Raw genomic sequence first — 20,413 nt, 5'->3', positions numbered from 1 at the left:
GGGGTACTGGAGGACACTGCGGGTACTGGGGGTACTGGAGACACTGAGGGTACTGGGGGTACTGGGGGCACTGGGGGTACTGGGGACACTGAGGGTACTGGCTACTGGGAGCACTGGGGGTGCTGGGAGCTGGGCACATGGAGCACTGGGGGCATTCGGGGCACTGGGAGCACTGAGGGCACTGGGAGAACTGGGAGCACTGGGGGCACTGTGGGTATGGAGAGCATGGGGGATACTGGGAGTACTGAGGGAACTGGGAGCACTGGGGGTACTGGGGACACTGGGGGCACTGGGGAGGTACTGGGAGCACTGCAGACACAGAGCACTGGGAGCTGGGGACACGGAGCACTGGGGGCACTGGGAGCACTGGGAGCTGGGGACACGGAGCACTGGGAGCACTGGGAGCACTGGGAGCTGGGGACACGGAGCACTGGGGGCACTGGGAGCACTGGGAGCTGGGGACACGGAGTACTGGGAGCACTGGGAGCTGGGGACACAGAGCACTGGGGGCACTGGGGGCACTGGGAGCTGGGGACACAGAGCACTGGGAGCACTGGGAGCACTGGGAGCACTGGGAGCTGGGGACATGGAGCACTGGGAGCACTGGGAGCACTGGGAGCACTGGGAGCTGGGGACAGAGCACTGGGAGCACTGGGAGCTGGGGACACAGAGCACTGGGAGCACTGGGAGCACTGGGAGCACTGGGAGCTGGGGACATGGAGCACTGGGAGCACTGGGAGCACTGGGAGCACTGGGAGCTGGGGACACAGAGCACTGGGAGCACTGGGAGCACTGGGAGCTGGGGACAGAGCACTGGGAGCACTGGGAGCTGGGGACACAGAGCACTGGGAGCACTGGGAGCACTGGGAGCACTGGGAGCACTGGGAGCACTGGGAGCACTGGGAGCTGGGGACATGGAGCACTGGGAGCACTGGGAGCACTGGGAGCACTGGGAGCTGGGGACACAGAGCACTGGGAGCACTGGGAGCACTGGGCTGCCCACAGGCCAGGTCCCCCCAGCACCCCGGAAGGCGGGGGGGGGGCCGGGGGGGGCTGAGGTTTGTGCCCGCAGGGGACAGGGACAGGAAGGGGGCGGCCCCCCCCCACCCCCCCCACCCCCTCCGTGCCCCCCTGCCCGTAACCCCCCCGCCCCCCCCCGCCCCGCGGTGGCTTCGGGCTCCGAGGGGACGTGACTGTGGGCAGCGGGGGGGGGGGACACTGCCCCCCCGGCACGTCCCGCGGTGTCCCCTTCCCCCCCCCATGTCCCCAACGTCTCCATCACTTCCCCTGCCCCCCCCCCCGCACACCAAAGTGCCCCCCCCTTGTCGCCCCAGTGCCCCCAACCCCCCCCATGCCCCCCTGGTGTCCCCTTGTGACCCCCCCCATGTCCCCCGGTGTCCCCTCGCCCCCCCCCCAAATTCCCCCCAGCCTCCCCATCACCGCCCCTCGTCCTCCCCCATCCCCCCCCAGTGCCCCCCCGGTCCCTCCATGTCCCCAGAGTGTCCCCTTGTCCCCCCCCAGTGCCCCCCATGTCCCCTTGACCCCCTCCAGGCCTCTCCCAGCCCCCCCAATGTCCCCATGCCCCCCCCCATCACCTCCCCTTGCCCCCCCCATGTCCCAAGGTCCCCAAAGCGCCCCCCCCATGTCCCCCTTCCGCCACCCCCGGTGCCCCCCATGTCCCCTTGACCCCCCCAGGCCTCTCCCAGCCCCCCCCCCCCACTGTCCCCTTGTGCCCTACCATGCCCCAAGGTCCCCAAAGTGTCCCCAAAACGCCCCCCCTTGTCCCCCCCATGTCCCCCTGCCCTCCCCTTGCCCCCCCCAGTGCCCCCACACCCCCATGTCCCTTGTCCCCCCCCAGCCCCCCCCAGCCCACCAGTGCCACGTCACCCCCCCCTTCCCGGACACCTCCACCCCCCCCCGTGGCTGCTGTGGTTTTGGGGGGGCCCTCCCGGGGGGGGGGAGCCCTCCCTGCTCCTTCCGGGGGGGGGACATAAAGCACCCCGGGGCGCGGGGACAGCCAGCCATGGCCCCACTGCTGCTGGCCCTGCTCCCCGTGGTCACTGGTGGGGACTGGGGGGCACTGGGGGGACTGGGGGGGACTTGGGGGGACAAGGGGGGGACAAGGGGACGGGGACATGGGGATGGGGACATGGGGACGGGGGGGGCTGGGGGTATGGAGAGATGGGGATGGGGGGGATGTGGGGGGACGGGGACACTGGGATGGGGAGGGTGGGGGCATGGTGGGGACAGGGACATGGGGACACAGGGGACATGGGGGACTTGGGGATGGGGACATGAGGGACATGGGGATGGGGACATGGGGACCAGAGGGATGGGGGGACATGGGGACATGGGGACATGGGGACATGGGGGACCTGGGGAATAGAGGGATGGGGACATGGGGATGGGGACACAGGGGACAGGGACATGGGGGATGTGGGGACAGGGACATGGGGACACAGGGGACATGGAGACCAGAGGGATGGGGACATGGGGACACGGTGGGGCTGGGGACTTAGGGGACAGCTGGGGCCAGGGCACTGGGGACAAGGCGGGGACAGGGGCACGGGGACATAAGGAGTAGGGTGACGGGGACACCGGGGATGTGAGGGGACAGGGAGGGGGGACGGGGACAGCGGGGCTGGGGCTGACGTCCCCGATGTGACCCAGCCCTGGTGCTGGTGGGGGCGGAGAGCCCCCCCTTGGGACACCAGACCCTGCCCGCGGGGGACACCGAGGATGGGCCCTGGCTGCAGCTGGGGGACGAGGACAGCGCGGTGAGGGGACACCGGGACACTGGGGGGACACTGGGGGGCACTGGGGGACACTGGGGGGCACTGGGGGGGCACGGGGGGGCACTGGGGGGCACCCAAGGGGCACTGGGGTGGAGACCAAGGGGGGCACCCCCAGGGCACTGGGAGGGCACTGGGAGGGCACTGGGAGGGCAGCCAGGGGGTACTGGGGCTCGGCCCCCTCCCGTGGCACCCATGGGTGCTACCTGAGGGCTCGCTGTGCGCAGGGCGGGGGGGGGCAGCTCCCCAGCAGCTGGCGCTGTTGGATCTGCCGGAGCACCGTGAAGTCCCTCGGCAAGGTGGCCCAGGACGTCAAGGACAAGGTGAGCGGCCCCGTCCCCGCACGGAGCGTCCCCACGGCCCCTGGGGTCCCCACACCAGGGGTCCCCGTGTCAGCTGTCCCCACGCACGGTGTCCCCACAAGGGGTGGCGCCATGCGAGGTGTCCCCATGCAAAGTGATGTCCCCGTGTGAGGTGTCCCCAGACGAGGTGTCCCCGTGCCAAGCGATGTCCCCATGTGGGGTGACCCCCATGCAAAGTGTCCCCATGCCAGGCGATGTCCCTATATGAGGTGTCCCCATGCAAGATGACATCCCCCTGCCAGGTGTCCCCATGTGAGGTGTCCCCATGCAAGGTGATGTCCCCATATGAGGTGGTGTCCCCATGCCAGGTGTCCCCTTATGAGGTGTCCCCATGCCAGCCAATGTCCCCATGTGAGGTGTCCCCATACAAGGTGTCCCCATGTGAGGTGTCCCCATACAAGGTGTCCCCACACCAGGTGCCATCCCCACGCCCCGTGTCCCCATAGGAGCTCCGTCCCCCACCCAAGCCATCCCCACGTGCGGTGTCCCCATACAAAGCCGCATCCCCCACCGCTCTCCCCCCTCTCCCCTTCCCCACCCCATATCCCCCCTCCCTGCCCCCTGGTGCCCCCCGGTGCCCCCGGTGCTGACGGGGGTCCCTCAGGACAAGGTGACCCGTGTCACCCAACGCGTCTGCGGCCGGCTGGGGCCGCTGAAGTCCCGGTGCCAGCGGCTGCTGCAGCGCTGGGTGACACCCATAGTGGACGCGCTGGCGCACCACGAGGCCCCCGACCGCGTCTGCACCCACCTGGGGCTGTGCCGCAAGGGGGTCTGAGCCAGGTGAGCCCCAAACCCGGCCCCAAAGCCGGCCCCGTGCGCCCTGCCCGCCTGGAGGGTCCTCGAGCCCCCCACGAGGGCTCTCGAGTCGAGGGCCGGGGCCGGAGCTTCAAAGAGCTGCCGGGAAGGCGCACCCATGGGTGCTGCCGGGGGGAGGGGGGCATGGGGCGTGGGAACACAGGGGTGTGGGGTGTGGGACATGGGGATAGAGGGACGTGGGGGGTGGGGATATGGGAGTTGGGGACACAGGGGTGTGGGGGTGTGGGGACATGGCAGGGGATGGGGACATGGGGGGCATGGGATTTGGGGACATTGGGGGTGGGCTTGGGGACATGGGGTGCGGGGGACAGGGTTTGGAGACATGGGGACATGGGGGTGGGGGACATAGGGGTGTGGGGACATGGGAGGGCTGGGGGACACGGGGGGGGCGTAAAAACTTGGGGACATGGGAGGTCACGGGGGAACTTGGGGCATGGGGGAGATGGGGATGTGGGGGGGACAGGGGGTGTGGGGCACGGGGACAGGGAGGCTGGGGACATGGGGACATGGCAGACAACTCGTGGACACGGAGCCATGAGGACACGGGGACACCACGTGGTGTCTCCTCCTCCCCTTCTCCCCCCAGGCATCAGCTGGCTCTGAGGACCCCCGATGGCACCCGTGTCCCCCTCATGTCCCCCTCGTGTCCCCAGCGCTGTGACCACCCCGTCCTTCCCAGCACAATAAAGCTTTGTCACCACAGGGGTGGCACCTGCCTGTCCTCTGCGGGGGTGGGATGGGGACACGGGGACCCCGATGGGGACATGGCTATGGGGGGGTGGGGGGGACACCTCCAGGGCCCTGTCCCTTGCTGTGAGCGGGGCTGGGGACAGGGACAACGTGTCCCCGTGGTGCTGGCACCGTCCCAGCGGCCACCTCCCGTCCCCACGGGGCTATAAGAGCCCGCGGGGCACGGCCCCAACACCGCCACCATGGCGCTGCCACCGTCCCCGTCCTCGTCCCCGTCCCTGGCACGGACGCTGCTCCTCGCCCTGCTCTGTGCCACCTCAGGTAGGGACCGTGAGCCCCCCCAGGGCTGGGCACCCCCCAACCCCAAATCTGGGTGCCCCCATAACCCCAAATCTGGGTGTGTTCCCCCTTGGGGACACGGCAGTGGATTGGGGGGGCCCTTCCCCATTATGGGATTTGGGGGTAGGGGGGGTCCTGGCCACCTGGGTCTGCCCCCACACCCAAAGAGCTGTAAGGGGGGAATTTGGGGGGGCTATGGGGGGGGGGTCCCAGCGCTGGTGCTGACGGTGGCCGCAGGGCTGGGGGGGCCGGCGGAGCGCTGCGGGGTCCCCCCCGACGCCTGGTGCCAGAGCTGGGGGACGGCGCTGCGCTGCGGGGCCCTGGGGCTCTGCACCCGCCGCGGCTGGGACCCCAGTGCCAAGGTGAGCGCCGCCACCGAGACACGGCCCCACGGCCCCACGGCCCCACGGCCCCACATCTCCACGGCCCCACGGCCCCACAGCCCCATGGCCCCACGGCCCCACGGCCCCACATCTCCATGTCCTATTCCCCATCCACCCCGTCCCCACTCCCTGTGTCCCCCCCACCCCATATCCCATGCCCTATGACCCTGTGTCCTTGTGACCCCCTCCCCGTGTTCCCATGTCCCCCTCCCCCGTCCCCTGTGCCCCCCGTGTCCCCCTGCCCCATGCCCCATACCCTATGTCCCATGGCCCGCGCCGTGTCCCTCTGTCCCCACATTCCCACGCCCCGCGCCCCTTGTCCCCATGCCCCATCTCCACGTTCCCACGCCACATGTTTGTGTGTCCCCCACTCCACCTCCCCATATAATGATGCCCCACGTCCCCACACCCCATTGCCATGTCCCCAAGTCCATTTCTCCATGTCCCCATGTCCCCAAGTCCACTTTCCCATGTCCCTACCCTCCATACTATATGTCCCCATATCCCCAAGTCCTTTTTCCCGTGTCCCCACGTCATATGTCCCCAAGTCTGCTTCCCCATGCCCCCATCCTCCATGTCATATGTCCCCATGTCCCCAAGTCCATTCCCATGTCCTATACCCCATCCTATATGTCCCAAGTCCTTTTTCCCGTGTCCCCATGCTATATGTCCCCAAGTCCTTCTCCCCAAGTCCCCAACTCCATTTCCCCGTGCCCCCATACCCCACACCACATGTCCCCATGTCCCCAAGCCCCTTTCCCCGTGCCCTGTACCCCTCGTCCCCGTGCCCCCCGTCCCCACACGCCTCCGTCCCGGTGTGGGTGCCCCCCCCTCGCAGGAGGACATGTGCGCCGACTGCCAGGAGGTCGTCACCCTGCTCATCCGCATGGCCAACGAGTCGGCCACCAAGGTGCTGAGGGACACGGGGGGGACACCAAGGGGGGGGGACACACGAGGTGCGGGTGCCCCCGCGGGTGCCATCGTGGCTGTGGGTGCAGGTGGCCGTGGAGGGATTTCTGCGCCGGGAGTGCACGGCGCTGCCGGTGCCCACCATGGTGACCCCCTGCCAGAACCTGGTGCACGAGTACCTCGCCCTCCTCGTCACCCACCTGGAGGAGCACCTCGTGAGTGGCACCCATGGGTGCTGTGAGGGGTGGGCAGGGGAGCCCGGGGGTGCTGGGGGGGGACTCGGTGCCGTTTGGGAACACCTTGGGGTGTGGGGTAGGTTGGGGTCACTGTGCCATTTGGGGGACATTTGGGGGTGATGGGGATACTGGGGACACTGTGCCATTTGGGGACACCTCAGGGTGCTGGGAAGATTGGGGACCCCATGCCGTTTGGGGACACAGCAAGGTGCTGTGGGGGGATTAGGGACGCCGTACCATTTGGGGACATTATGCCACCTGGGGACAGCTTGGGGTGGGGGAAAGACTGGGGTCACTTTGGGGTTCCGGGTATACTGGGGACCCCATGCCATTTGGGGACATCTCAGGGTGCTGGGAAGATTGGGGACACCGTGCCACCTGGGGACACCTTGGGGTGCTGGGGACCCTGTGCCACTGGGGGGCACCTCGGGGTGCCAGGTGCCCCACGCTGGGGAGCAAACCCAGGCGTTGGGGCCCCCCCAACCTGCGCCACCCCATCCCTCCCCGTCGGGGGGTGCCCTCACCGTGTCCCCCCAGAAGCCCTCGGCCGTCTGCGCCCGGCTGGAGCTGTGCCCGGGGGAGCCCGGGGGGGTCCTGGCCGTGCCCCCCCAACTCAGGGCACCCAGCGCCCGCCCGCAGGTAGGAGCTGCTGGGGGCATCTGTGGGGTGTCTGCAGGGGGGATTTGGGGGCATCTGTATAGGGTTCTATATGGGCATCTGGGGGCATCTGGGGGCATCTACAGGGGTCTATATGGGCATCTGGGGGCATCTATGGGGTATCTGGGGGCATCCATATAGGCTTCTGTATGGGTGTCTTGGGGGACATCTAAGTGGGCATCTATATAGGGTTCTATATGGGCATCTTGGGGGCACGTATGTGGTCTTCTGTATGGACACCTGTGGGCACCTATATGGGCACCTATATGGGCATCTGTATGGGCATCTGTGGGCATCTACATGGGCTTCTACATGGGCATCTGCACAGGCTTTTATAGGGGCAGCTGTGGGCACCTATGTGGTCTTTTATATGGGCACCTGTGGGTATCCATATAGGCTTCTATATGGGCACCTACAGGGGCATCTGGGGGCGTCTGTATGGCCTGTGTGGGATCTGTGGGCACCCGTCTGGGCTTCTGTCTGGGCACAACTCCCACCCCGTCCCCAGGGCCAGGACCTCCCGATGCCGCTGCCGCTGTGCTGGCTGTGCCGCAACTTCATCAGCCGCCTCGAGGCCTCCATCCCCAAGGTGCCGGGGGGGCGGGTGGGACGCTAACGGGGGGGGGGGGGGGGGGTGCCGAAGCCGGGGTGACCCCCAAATGACGGGGACGGCGCCCGCAGGAGGCGGCGGCGGCGGCGGTGTCGCGGTTGTGCCGGGTGCTGCCGGTGGCGGTGGCGGGCACGTGCCAGTGCCTGGCCGAGCGCTACACCGTGCTGCTGCTGGAGGCGGTGCTGGGGCGCCTGGGCCCCCGCCTGCTGTGCCGCCTGCTCCTCGCCTGCCACCCCGAGGACGACGGTTGTGCCCCCCTGGCACCGCCGCGGCCCCCCGGGGACCAGGAGGATGCGGCGCTGCGTGCGGGGCACGAGGTGAGGGTGGGAGTTGGGGCAGGGGTGAAAGGCTGGGGGGTGAGCCCAGGGTGTGGAGGGGCACCCAAGGGTGGCACAGGGCCCGGTGAGGTGATCGTGGGTGGCACGGCACCAGGGGACGTGCCGGGGACACCAAGGGTCAGCGTGGGCCCAAGGGACGCGTCGCAAGGTGTCACGGTGCCAAGGGACATGCCAGGAACCCAAAAGGTTGTCATGGCCCCAAGGGACACGCCCCACGGTGTCACCATCCCACAGGAGGTGCCAGGAACCCACAAGGTTGTCATGGCCCCGGGGGACACATCCCATGGTTTCACAATCCCAAGGGACACACCCCAGGGTGTCACCACCCCACAGGACATGCCAGGAACCCAGAAAGTTGTCATGGCCCCAAGGGACACATCCCAGGGCGTCACCACCCCAACGAACACACCCCAGGGTGTCACAGCCCCAGGGGACACTCCAGGAGCATTAAGGGGACTTCACGGCCCCAGGGGATGCACCCCAGGGTGCCTCAGGCCAACGTCCCCGTGCCACAGCCCCAGAAGGTGCCCCAGCTCCAAGGGCTGTGGCACTGTCCCCAAGGGGGACACCACGGGGCACGCCAGGACCCCTCCAAACGTGTCACCTCCACAAGGGACAACCCTGGGGCTGCTGCCACCCGTGTCCCCTCCTTGCAGGACCTGGAGCTGTCCCCAAAGCCAGGACCCTGCGCCCTGGGCCCGGCCTATTGGTGCTCCAGCCCCGAGGCCGCCCGGAGCTGCAAGGTGAGTAGGGGCAGGGTAACAAGGGACACGGAGGGACACAGAGGGGACATGCAGCCCCCAACGTGCCCCCCGTGCTCCCTGCCAGGCCCTGCGGTACTGCCAGGACCACGCCGGGCTGTAGGGGGACAGGAGGAGCCTGCAGCGTGCCCGGCCCCGCAGCGACCCCAAATAAAGCTTGGATGCCAGCACCCCCAGCACCCCGCTCGCCTCCGTCTGGTTTTTCTGGGGTTCTTTTTTCTTTGAAGCGGGGGCGGGCGGGTTCTCACACCTCCCCCGGCCACCTCAAAGCTGCGAAAACCACGAGGCACCTCTTGCGGCGAAACTGGGGCAACAGAGAGCGGAAAAAGGTTTTTTTAAAAAAATACAAGTGGAGTCCTTTAATGGGCGGCCCCGCGGGGCTCAGGCGCCTTGCTGGTTGGTCTCATCCTCCTCGCGCCGCTTCCAGATCTGAGGGGGGGAGGAAAACCAGGGGGGTGAGCAACGTGGGGGGGGGATTTTGGAGTGGGAGAGGTGTCCCCGTGTCCCCTCACCTGGATGTAGGCCTCGGACAGCGTGATCATCTGCGGCAGGATGTCGGTGACCTGCAGGTCCTGCAGCTCGTACCACTTCCCGGTGCCCTGCGAGGGGACACGAGGGGACGGCGGTGACGCCGGGGGGCTCCTTTTTGTGGGTCCCCCCCTCACCCCCCCGGAGGGCCACTCACGTGGTGCAGCACGTGGATGCGGTAGGAGCCCTCGGAGGGTTTCCCGTCGTGCACGATGTTGGCGATGAGGTCGTAGGTGGTGTTGGTGTGCACCGCCTGCACCTCCTCCGACAGGTACTCCCGCAGGTCCACGTTGCTGTGGGGACGTGCCGTGGGCACCCACGCCACCCCAAAACCCCCCCCGGGGATCCCCGCCCACACCCCACTTTGCAAAGGACAGGTTTGGGCACCGGGGGAGATCCCAAAGGCACCCCAAACATGGGAGCAGTCCCGTTTGTAAAGGATGGGTTTGAGCACCGGGGCAGATCCCAAAAGAACTCCAAAAGTGAGCATCTTGCTCTGCAAAACCCAGGTTTAGGCAGCAGGGGAGATCCCAAAGGCACCCCAAAAACCTGAGCATCCTGGTTTGCAAAGGGTGGGTTCAGACACTAGGGCAGATCTCAAAGGCACCCCAAAAATGTGTGTACTCCACTTGGCGAAGGGTGGGTTTGGGCACTGGGGGATATCCTAAAGGCACCCCAAAAACCTGAGCACCCCACTTTGCAAAGGACAGGTTTGAGCACCAGGGGAGATCCCAAAGGCACCCCAAAAACACACACACAGCTTTGCAAAGCCCGAATTTAGGCACCAGGGGAGATCTCAAATCTACCCTAAAAATGTGTGCACCTCGCTTTGCAAAGGACGGGTTTGGGCACGAGGGGAGATCCCAAAAGCACCCCAAAAACCTGCGCACCCCAGCTTGCCAAGGACAGGTTCAGGCACCGGGGGAGACCCTTTTGAGGCCTTGGGGCACCCCAAAACCCCCCGGGGGGCACTCACGTGATGGGGAAGTTGACGATGGTGGGGTTTTTCTCCACGAAGAAGTTGTTCTTGGTGAAGCGCTTGATGCAGAAGATGAGGTAGGGCGGCAGCCTGGTGAGCTGGAAGCGCTTGAGGAAGTTCTCCTTGTAGGTCTTGTACTCCTTCTCGGTGGCGCCGTTGAATTTGGCCAGGATGCTGAAGAGGGGCACCTGGGGGATGATGAGCTGCTCCTTCTCGTCCTTGTAGAGCGGCGCCGTGGGCAGGTCCAGCGTCAGGTACATGAAGGTGGACTCCACCATCGTCTCCTGGTACTCGGCGTTCTGCAGCAGCTGCGCCTTCTCCTCGGCCGGCTGCGGGACCGGGCTTGGGGATCAGCGTGGGGCTGGGGGGGGGCGGTGGGAAGCCCCCTCCCAGGCTGTGGAAGCCCCCCCAAGCCCCAGGGGACACTCACCAGGTCGGGGTGAGGCAGCTTTTTGGTGAAGATGCGCATGGAGCCTTGGAAAACGTCGGTGACGATGGCTGCGGGCACGGAACGGGGACGTTGGGGGCCAACCCCAGCTTAAAAAGGGGGTGGCGAGCACCACCTGTGGCCATGACCCCCCATGGGGGGATGCCACCCCCCCAAAAACCCCCCCCTCTCACTTTTTTTCTTCTTCTTGGTGCCGCCCAGGGCCGAGTGCAGCGCGTTGAGGAACCAGGAGAGGAAATCAACCCCATCCCCTGCAAGGCAGGGGGCGAAATCAGAGCCGTGCCCGCGGCGGCGGTGCCTCCCCACCGCCCCCCACGTCGCGCCGCCCCGCACCCTGCTTGGTGATCTGGAAGTTCTTCTTGCTGCACAGCACCACGGCCTGCAGCATCTCGTGGGGCGAGACGTGCGCCTTGAAGTTGCGGGGGTTCCACAGCTTCCTCATCAGCTCCCCGAAGCGCTGCACCAGCAGGAACATGATGTCCCCCGGCGGGCGCTTGATGCTCTTGTAGTTGTCCTCCTCCAGGAAGTAATTCCGCAGCGGGGGGACGTTGGACAGAGCCTGGGGGCGGGAACAGGGTTGGACACAGCCCCCTTAAGGTTTTTTTTTCCTTTTTTTTGGGCATGCAGCCCCAAAAAACCCAAGCCGGGGGCCGTACCTGCAGCACGGCGTTGGCGTAGTCGTTGGCCTTGATGTTGTTGAGCCCCACGATGCCGGGCAGGTAGGTGGTGCCGTCGTAGGCGCGCGACAGCTTGGCCTGCTTGTCCAGGTTGGAGATGTGCTGCGCCGTGAAGGTGGGCTTCAGCACGTACTGCAGGGACGGGGAGGGGGAAACGGCCTCAGCGGGGGGCTCCCGGGGGCAGCCCCGGGGCCGGGAAGGTGGCGGGGGGCCGCGGGGGGGCCGCACCGTGATGTCCTCGAGAGAGGAGTCGATGATCTCGTAGTTGTCGGGCAGGCAGTAGAACTTGAGGGTGTGCAGGTTGAGGAAGACGTGGTGGCTGAGCTGCACGCTGTGGATGTAGGCGTGGGACTTCAGCCCCCGGCCTGGCAGAGAGAGGGAGGAAAGCGTCAGGGGTGGGGGGGGCAGGAGGGGAAGGGAAAGGGCTCAGGGTGCCCCAAAAAGCCCCAAAACCAGAGGGAAAAGGGACAGGAGGGATGAGGGATGAGTGGAGAGCTCAGAGCACCCCAAAAAGCCCCGAAACTGCAGGGGTGAGGAAAAGGAGGGATGGGAAAAGGACTCAGGGTGCCCTCAAAACCTCGGGAGCAGGGACCAGAGGGATAGGGAAAGGGCTGGGGCCACCCCAAAACCACGAGAACAGGGGCAGGAGGGATGGAGAAAGGGCTTGGGGATCCCTAAAAAAAAAAAAAAAAAAAAAAAAAAAAAAAAAAAAAAACAGGAAAAAGGGACAGGAAGGATGGGGAAAGGGCTCAAAAAAGAACTGCGGAGGGGGGGGAGGCTGGGATGCTGCCCCCGGTGCTCACCCTGGAAGTACTTCCCGCAGACCAGGCAGGCGTAGACGTTGATGTGTGACAGGGAGATGGAGCACAGCTTCTCAAAGTCGAAGTCCAGCACGCTCCTGGGGGGGGGCAGAGCCGTGGGGTGGCCGCGGGACTCCCCCCCCCGGTGCGCCCGGTGCCCCCTCCCGGTGCCCGTTCCCCCCCCGTCCCCTCCTCACTTGTTGATGGTGTCCAGGTAGGGGCAGTGGCGGCTGCGCTGGTCCTCGGGGTCGAAGCGGCCATAGCGCACTGCGGGGCACCGGGCTCATTAGCGAGGGGCTCGTTAACGAGGGGGTGGCGGGAAACGGTGCCCGGGGTGGTGCCAACCCCCCCCCGGTGCCCCCCGATCCCATCCCGGTACCCCCAGATCCCAACGTGGTGCCCCCAAATTGAGCCCTGGGGCCCCCCAATCCCCCCCCCGGTTCCCGGTGTCCCCGGATCCAGCCCCGGTGTCCCCCAGATCCCACCCCAACGCCCCCCCCCGTTCCCGGTGCCCCCCCAGATCCCTCCCCGGTAGCCCCCAGACCCCTCCCGGTGCCCTCTCGGTGCTCCCCGGTTCCCGGTGTCCCCCCCGATCCAGCCCCGGTGTCCCCCAGATCCCACCCCAACGCCCCCCGGTTCCCGGTGCCCCCCCCAGCCCCCCCCCGTTCCCCCCCTCGCCCACCGGCGGGCTCCGGCTCGGGGTCCGACTCCCCCTCGGGCTCCCTCTCGCGTTTCACCCTCACGGGCCCGCTCCCGGCCGCAGCCGCGGGCCCGGCCCAGGCCCCGCCGCCTCCCCCCGGCTCCTTCTTGATGCGCGCGGGGCCCCCCGCCAGGCCCAGGCCCAGCCCCGGCCCGGAGCCGCCGCCGCCGCCGCTCTCCGCCGCCTCCCGCTTGTCCCGGCCCCGCTCCGCCTCCCGCCGGCCCCGGCCCCGCTCCCCCTCCCCCTCCCGGCGGCTCCGCGCCGAGCCCCGCGCCGAGCCCGAGCCCGAGCCGGAGCCGGAGCCGGAGCCGGAGCCGGAGCCGCCCCCCCCCCCCCCCCCGCTCCCTGTCCCGGTCCCGCTCCCGGTCCCGCTTCCCGCGGCTGGACATGGCCGCGCACTGCGCATGCGCCGCGGCGCCACCGCGCAAGCGCGGCGAGAGGCGGGGCTTCGTTTTGCCCACTGCGCACGCGCAACGCCCTGCCCGGTTCTGCCCCTCCCTCCTCCCCGCGCATGCGCGTTGGCGCGCCCCCGCGGCGGCCGGCGGGGATTTTAAAGGGGCCGCGGCCCCGGTACCGGCGGCGCCTCCCGCAGCTCCCGGCGCCGCTTCATGGAGGCGGCCGCGGGGTGGCGCTGCCGCCGGCCGGGCGGGCGGCTCGATATGAGCCACGGCTTCGTGCGGCACATCCGCCGCAACCAGCTCGCCAGGTACCGGCACCGCCCACCCCGCCCCCCTCAACCGGATCCCACCCCCTGCGGTCCCGGGACCCCGATGCCACCGGCTGGGCCCCCCCCGGAGCCCCAATAACCCCCCGATACCCCCCCGGTACCCCAATACCGCCCCCGGTACCCTCCCGGGACACCCCCCGGTACCCCAATGACCCCCCCGGTGTCCCGGGACCCCTCCGTGTCTCCCCCGGTGCCCCAATGCCCCCCCTCGGTGTCCCAATACCCCCCCGGTACCATCCCATACCCTCCCGGTACCCCAAATACCCCCCCCGGTACCCCCCTGGTTCCCTCCGCAGCTCCCGTGCCCCCCCCGGTACCCCAGTAACCCCCCCGGTAGCCCCCCGGTGCCCCAACACCCTCCCGGTGCCCGCCCCCGGTACCCCAATACCCCCCCCGTACCCCCCGGGTACCCCCCCGGTGCTCCCGTGCCCCCCCCCGGTACCCTAACACCCCCCCGGTACCCTCCCGTACCCCCCGGTGCCCCCCCCGGTGCCCCCCGGTACCGGTGGGTGCTGAGGTGCCGCTGCCCCAGGGATGCCTACGAGCGCTCGGTGCGGCAGGCGCGGGGGCGGGCGAGGGGGCGGCACACCGCGACCCCCCCCCGGCCCCGCCGCCCCGACCAGCCGGTGTACCGGCCACGGCGGCCCGGTGAGAGGGGGGGGGCACCCAAGGGTGGGGGTCCAGGGGGCTTTGGGGGGGGGCTGGGGGGCACCCAAAGGTGGGCACGGGCATGGGGGGGGCACCCAATGGGTGGGGGTCCAGGGGGCTTCGGGAGGGGTGGGGAGCACCCATGGGTGGGCATGGGGGGGGGACCCAATAAGGGGAGGGGTCCAGGGGGCTTGGGGGGGGGGCTGGTGAAGTGGGGGGGGCACCTAAAGGTGGGGGGGGCTTGGGGGGACCCCTGGTAAGCTGGGGGGGCACCCAAGGGTGGGCACAGGCAGGGGGGGCACCCAAGGGGGGGGTTAGGGGAGGGGTGGGAGGGGTCCCTGGTGAGTCGGGGGGGGGGCACCCAATAATTGGGGGGGTGTGGGGGGGTCCCCAGGTGGGTGTGGGGTTCGGGGGGGGCACCCCCAGTGAGCTGGGGGGCACCCAGGGGTGGGCGTGGGGGGCACCCAGTAATGGGGGTTCCCTAGGGTGGGCACCCAAGGGTGGGCTGGGGTGGGGGGGGGCACCCCCAGAGACCTGGGGGGGCACCCAGGGGTGGGGGTGGGGGGCACCCAGGGGTGGTGACGGTGCTGGGGGGGAGGGGGACACGGGGGAGGGGGGGGGCACCACCCTCGGTGACCCCCTCCCCCCACCCCGGGGTGGCCCGCAGGGGGGGGGGGGGCGCCTCCGGTGAGGGGTCCCCGCCCCCCCCCGCGGCACCCGCCCCCCCGGAGCCCCGCGGCCCCCGGCTCTTCTGCCTGGACTTCGAGGGGGACGACGGGCGCGTCACCAGCGTCATCGTGCACCAGGTGAGGACACGGGGGGGGGGGGACACGGGGACACACGGGGACACCCCCCCGGGGATTTTGTGTCCCCCCCCCCCCAGCCCCGCGGTGACCCCGGGTGCCGCAGGGGGACAGCGCCGAGGAGGTGACGCGCCGGGTGTGTGCCCGCAGCCCCCTGGAGCCCCCCCTGCGGCGCGCCCTGTGCCAGCGGGTGCAGGATGAGCTCAGCAAGCGCGGGGGGGCGCGGTGACACCCCCGGGGGGACAACGGGGACGACGGGACGGCTGCTGGCACCCCCCCGGTCCTCATTGTTGGAGGGGGGGGGGCAGTAAACAGGATCGAGGCCCCCCCCTGCGTGTGGCTGTGTCTGGGGAAACTGAGGCACGGGGCGGGGGTGCTACCGTGTCGCTGTCACCCCCCCCCGAGTGTCACCGGGTCCCCGAGGTCCCCGTCCCCTCCCCATCGTGCCACCAGGGCCGTGTCCCCAGATTAGGGGGGGACAGGACAGGATCGCCCCCCCACCCCCAGCCGTAGGTCGCGCTGTGTTGTTATTGTAGGGTCTCCTCCAGGTGGGCTGTGATGGTTTATTGTGGTAGGGGCTCCCCCAATCAGGCCCTGCAGGGTTGTTATTGTAGGGTCTCCTGGGGGTGAGGCAGGGATGTTTGTTATTGTAGGGTCTCCCTGGAGCAAGTCCTGCTGGTGTATTATTGTAGGGTCTTCTTGGAGCATGCCGTGCTGGTTTGTTATTGTAGGGTCTCCCTGCAGCGGATCCCACAGGCCTGTTATTGTAGGGTCTCCCCACATCAGGCCCCGCAGGTTTGTTATTGATGGGTCACCCTGGTGCAAGGCACAGTGGTTTGTTATTGTAGGGTCTCCCAACAACGAGTCCTGGTGGGTTGTTGTCACCGGACCTTCATAAAGCAGATCCTGCAGCCTTATTTACTGTAGGGTCTCCCAGAGAGAGTCCTGCTGGTTTGTTATTGTAGGGTGTCCCCGGAGCAGCTCCTGGTAGTTTGTTATTGTAGGGTCTCCCGGTGCTTGTTGCGCTGGCTTATTTTTATAGGGTCTCCCCAAGCAGGTCCTGATGTTTGTTTATTGTAGGGTCATCCCGGAGCAGCTCCTGGTGGTTTGTTATTGTAGGGTCTCACAGAGGGGGTTCCTGCTGGCTTGTTACTGTAGGGTCTCCCCAAGCAGCTCCTGGTGGTGTGTTACTGTAGTGTCTCCCAGTATTTGTTGTGATAGCTTATTTTTGTAGGGTCTCCCCAAGCAGCTCCTAGTGGTTTGTTATTGTAGGGTCTCCCATCACTGTCTTATTTACCGTAGGGTCTCCCGGAGCATCTCCAGGCGCTTTGTTATTGTAGGGTCTCCCAGCACTCACCACAACGCCTTACTGACCGCCGGGTCCCCGGGGGCCGTGTCAGGGCGGGGTGGGGGGGCTGCCGGTGGCCGGGGGGGCCGGGCCGGGGCCGGGGGGCGCGGGGGAGCCGCGGGGGGCGAGCCCCAGCCCCAGGGCGATGGCCACCAGCAGCAGCAGCCCCACGGCCACCGCCCCCCCCAGCACCAGCTGCCACCGCCGGTGCCCCGCGCGCTGCTTCCGAGCCACCGCCCGCGTGCTGCGCGTGAACGTCTCGCCCTGAGGGGGGGGCGGCGAGATTAGGGGGGGGGCGGCGAGGTTATCTGTCCATACTGTCCCTATAATGTCCCCCCCCCAAGGCCATGACCCCCCCAGGATCCATGTCCCTATACTGTCCCCACAGTGTCCCCACCATGCCCCCCCCCCCCCCCCCCCAGGGCCAACCCCGGGGCTCTGTCCCCATATTTTCCCCCAAGGGCCATGCCCCCCTCCCCCCTGGGCCATATGTCCCCATAATGTCCCCTCAGGATATATGTCCCCACAGTGTCCCCCCTGGGTTGCATGTCCCCATAAATCCCTCCAAATGCCATGTCCCCCCTGGGCCATGTGTCCCCATAGTGTGGCCCCTTGGCTGCATGGCCCCACAGTGTCCCCATAATGTCCCTCCAAATGCTGTGCCTCCCCCCCCAAGCCATATGTCCCCATAGTGTCCCCCTTAGGCTGTATGTCCCCATAGTGTCCCCATAATGTCCCTCCTGGGCCATATGTCCCCACAATGTCCCCCAAGTGCCACACCCCCCCCCGGCTGTAATCCCCCCCCTGTGCTCCCCAAGTGCCACATCCCCAGAGGCCATATGTCCCTACAGTGTCCCCTTTAGGCTGGATGTCCCCATAGTGTCCCCATAACATCCCCCCAGATGCCATGTCCCCCCCCAGCCATGTGTCCCCCCAGTGCCACATCCCCCTGGGCTGTAAATCCCCCTTGTGCTCCCCAGGTGCCACATCCCCACAGGCCATATGTCCCCATAGTGTCCCCATAATGTACCCTCAGGATATATGTCCCCATAGTGTCTCCCTAGGCTGCATGTCCCCACAGTGTCCCCATAATGTCCCTCTAAACGCTGTGCCCCCCCCCAAGCCATATGTCCCCATAAATCCCTCCAAGTGCCCTGTCCCCCCAGGCCATATGTCCCCATAGTGTCCCCATAACATCCCTCCAGGCCATATGTCCCCACAGTGTCCCCCAAGTGCCCCTCCCCCCTGGCTGTAATCCCCCCCCTGTGCTCCCCAAGTGCCACATCCCCAGAGGCCATATGTCCCCATAGTGTCCCCTTTAGGCTAGATGTCCCCATAGTGTCCCCATAACATCCCCCCAGGCCATATGTCCCTATAATGTCCCCCTAGGCTGTATGTCCCCATAACATCCCCCCAAATGCTGTGTCCCCCCCCCAGCCACGTGTCCCCCCAGTGCCACATCCCCCTGGGCTGTAATTCCCCCTTGTGCTCCCCAAGTGCCACATCCCCCCAGGCCATATGTCCCCATAGTGTCCCCTTAGGCTGGATGTCCCCAAATGCCATGTCCCCCCCAGCCATGTGTCCCCGTGTCCCCGTGCCCACCATGGCCCGCAGCTCCTGCGCGCGGCTGTCCAGGTCGCTGAGGCGCCCCTCGCGCTCCAGCGCCTTGGCGAAGTTTTGCTTCATCAGCTCCGTCACCTCCTCCGCCTCGCGCTGGCACTGCGCCAGCCCCGCCTGCGGGACCCCCAGGGTCACCGGGGGGGCGCTGGGGACATGGGGACCTCGGGGACCCTGCGGTCGTGGGGGACTTGGGGATCTTGGGGATGTGGGGACCGTGGGGATGCGGGGACCTCAGGGACACAGGGACCTTGGGGACGTGGAGACCTTGGGGATATGAGGACCTCGGGGGCATGGGGATCTGGGGGATGCGGGGACTATGGGGATCTTGGGGACACAGGGACCTTGGGGACATGGGGACCATGGGGACACAGGGACCTCAGGGACCTTGGGGACATGGAGCACTTGGGGGATCTTGGGGACATGGGGACCCTGAGGACATGGTGACCTTGGGGACATGGAGACCTTTGGGATATGAGGACCTCAGGGACATGGGGACCTTGGGGACACAGGGGTCTCAGGGATGTGGGGACCTTGGGGACATGGAGACCTTGGGGATCTTGGGGACAGGGCCTATGGGGACCTCAGGGACATGGGGACCTTGGTGTCATGGGGACCTTGGTGTCATGGGGACCCTGGAGATACCGAGACCTTGGGGGTCTTGGGAGATGTGGGCACCTTGGGGACATGGGGACCTTGAGGACATGGGGACCTTGGGGACATGAGGACCCTGGGGATGGGGTATGTGGGGACAAGGAGAGGGGAGGACATGGGGACACGGGGGCCATTGGGTCAGGAGGGTCACGAGGACCCTGGGGACGTGGGGACCAAGGGGATGGGGCATGTGGGACACCGGGATGGAGGACACGGGGACTGTGGGGACATGGGGACCACAGGGACCAGGGGACACGGGGAACATGGGATGGGACCCATGGGAACAGTGGGGACAGGACATGGGGTGGGGACAGGGCACAAGGGGACCATGGGGACATTGGGACTGCGGGGACAGGGCGTGTGGGAACGGGGATGGGACACAGGGACCGTGGGCATGAGGGGACAGGGAAACGGGGGGACAAGACCCACGGGGACAGGGGGACACCGGGACGGGAACCGTGGGGACCACGGGGACCCTATGAAGTGGGAATGGGGCACACGGGGATGGGGGGACGTGGGGAGCAGGGGGATGCGGGGACTGGGGGGGGCATGGGGACACTGGGGGGGGTATGGGGACACAAGACCCGTGGGAACAGGGGATAGGAAACGGGGACAGGGGGACATGGGGACAGGGCACAGGGGGGTCGGGTGCCACGGGGACCCCAGGAAACGGGGACGGGGCGTGTGGGGCCACGGGGACACGGCCTATGGGGGCGCGGGGACGCGGCGGGGACAGATCCGGCCCCCCCCGGCTCCCACCCCCCCGGGAACCGAAAGCGAAAGCGGCGGCGGCGCTCACCATGCTCCGGGCGGCACCGGGACGGGGACGGGGACAGGGACAGGGACAGGACCGGCACCGGCACCGGCCGGGGACAGGGACCGGGACCGGGACCGGAGCAGCCGCGCCCGTCCCGGCCCCCAGCCCCGCCCCCCGTGGGGGCGCCCCCGGACACCCGTGACCCCCCCGTGGGGCCGCTCCCACGAGCCGTGTCCCCGCCCCCCCCCCGTGTCCCCGTAACCCCACGGCTGTGGGTCCGCCCCCCCCAACCCCATAAGTAGGCGGCCCGCCCTGGACCCCCCCGGCCCCGTAAGTTTGGGTCCCCCCCCCCGGGACCTCCCCTCAAGCCCTGGGTTCTCCCCAGAGCCCCCCCAAAGTGTCAGCCCCCCCCCCCCAGGAGACCCCAAAGGGTGGCGTCCTCCCAGAACCCCCCCCCCCCAAAAGCATGGGTCCCACCCAGGACCCCCTCAAATTGTGGGGTCCCCCCAGAACTCCCCCCAAAGCCATGGGTCCCCTCAGGACCCCCCCCCAGATGAGGATCCCACCCAGTACCCCCAAGCCCTGTGTCCCCCCCCAAGCCATGGGTCCCCCAGGACCCCCCCAAAAGTGTGGGCTTCCCCCAGAACTCCCCCCAAAATGCTGATCCCACCCAGGACCCCCCCAAAAGCGTGGGATCCCCCAGGACCCCCAAGCCCTGTGTCCCCCCTCAAGCCCTGGGTCCCAACAAGCCCCCCCCAAAGTGTGGGGTCCCCCCCGAACCCTCCCAAGCCCTGGGTCCCACCAAGACCCCCCCGAAGTGTGGGATCCCTCCAG

General features: G+C 67.9%; 3 protein-coding genes across 3 annotated transcripts; 1 reads left to right on the top strand and 2 right to left on the bottom strand.

The window, feature by feature from the left end:
* Nucleotides 1-9,223: 9,223 nt before the first annotated feature.
* USP39 (ubiquitin specific peptidase 39) lies at nt 9,224-13,635 on the bottom strand. Its single transcript, XM_032203982.1, has 13 exons — nt 13,600-13,635; nt 13,008-13,236; nt 12,523-12,592; nt 12,329-12,423; nt 11,754-11,890; nt 11,505-11,657; nt 11,182-11,407; nt 11,022-11,099; nt 10,831-10,898; nt 10,398-10,729; nt 9,579-9,714; nt 9,406-9,492; nt 9,224-9,322 (listed from the first exon to the last, which is right to left on the bottom strand). Exons 1-13 carry the CDS (start codon nt 13,633-13,635, stop codon nt 9,275-9,277), a joined length of 1,695 nt encoding a protein of 564 aa, XP_032059873.1. The 3' UTR covers nt 9,224-9,274.
* C27H2orf68 (chromosome 27 C2orf68 homolog) lies at nt 13,554-15,493 on the top strand. The gene is made up of 4 exons (XM_032203981.1): nt 13,554-13,731; nt 14,285-14,395; nt 15,068-15,206; nt 15,310-15,493. The coding sequence occupies exons 1-4, from the start codon at nt 13,634-13,636 to the stop codon at nt 15,430-15,432; spliced, it is 471 nt and encodes a 156-aa protein (XP_032059872.1). The 5' UTR covers nt 13,554-13,633; the 3' UTR covers nt 15,433-15,493.
* A 1,214-nt stretch (nt 15,494-16,707) lies between these two features.
* On the bottom strand, nt 16,708-19,660 carry VAMP5 (vesicle associated membrane protein 5; the record flags this gene model as incomplete). Its single annotated transcript, XM_032204203.1, has 3 exons — nt 19,622-19,660; nt 18,154-18,285; nt 16,708-16,815 (listed from the first exon to the last, which is right to left on the bottom strand). Coding segments are annotated over exons 1-3 (243 nt in total), but the record flags the coding sequence as incomplete, so codon positions are not given.
* Between the last annotated feature and the right edge of the window lie 753 nt (nt 19,661-20,413).

This window comes from Aythya fuligula, chromosome 27 (assembly GCF_009819795.1).
Source record: "Aythya fuligula isolate bAytFul2 chromosome 27, bAytFul2.pri, whole genome shotgun sequence".
NCBI lineage: Eukaryota > Metazoa > Chordata > Aves > Anseriformes > Anatidae > Aythya > Aythya fuligula.
The sequence above is the reverse complement of the archived record's forward strand: the minus strand, read 5'-3'. Positions and strand labels throughout refer to the sequence as shown.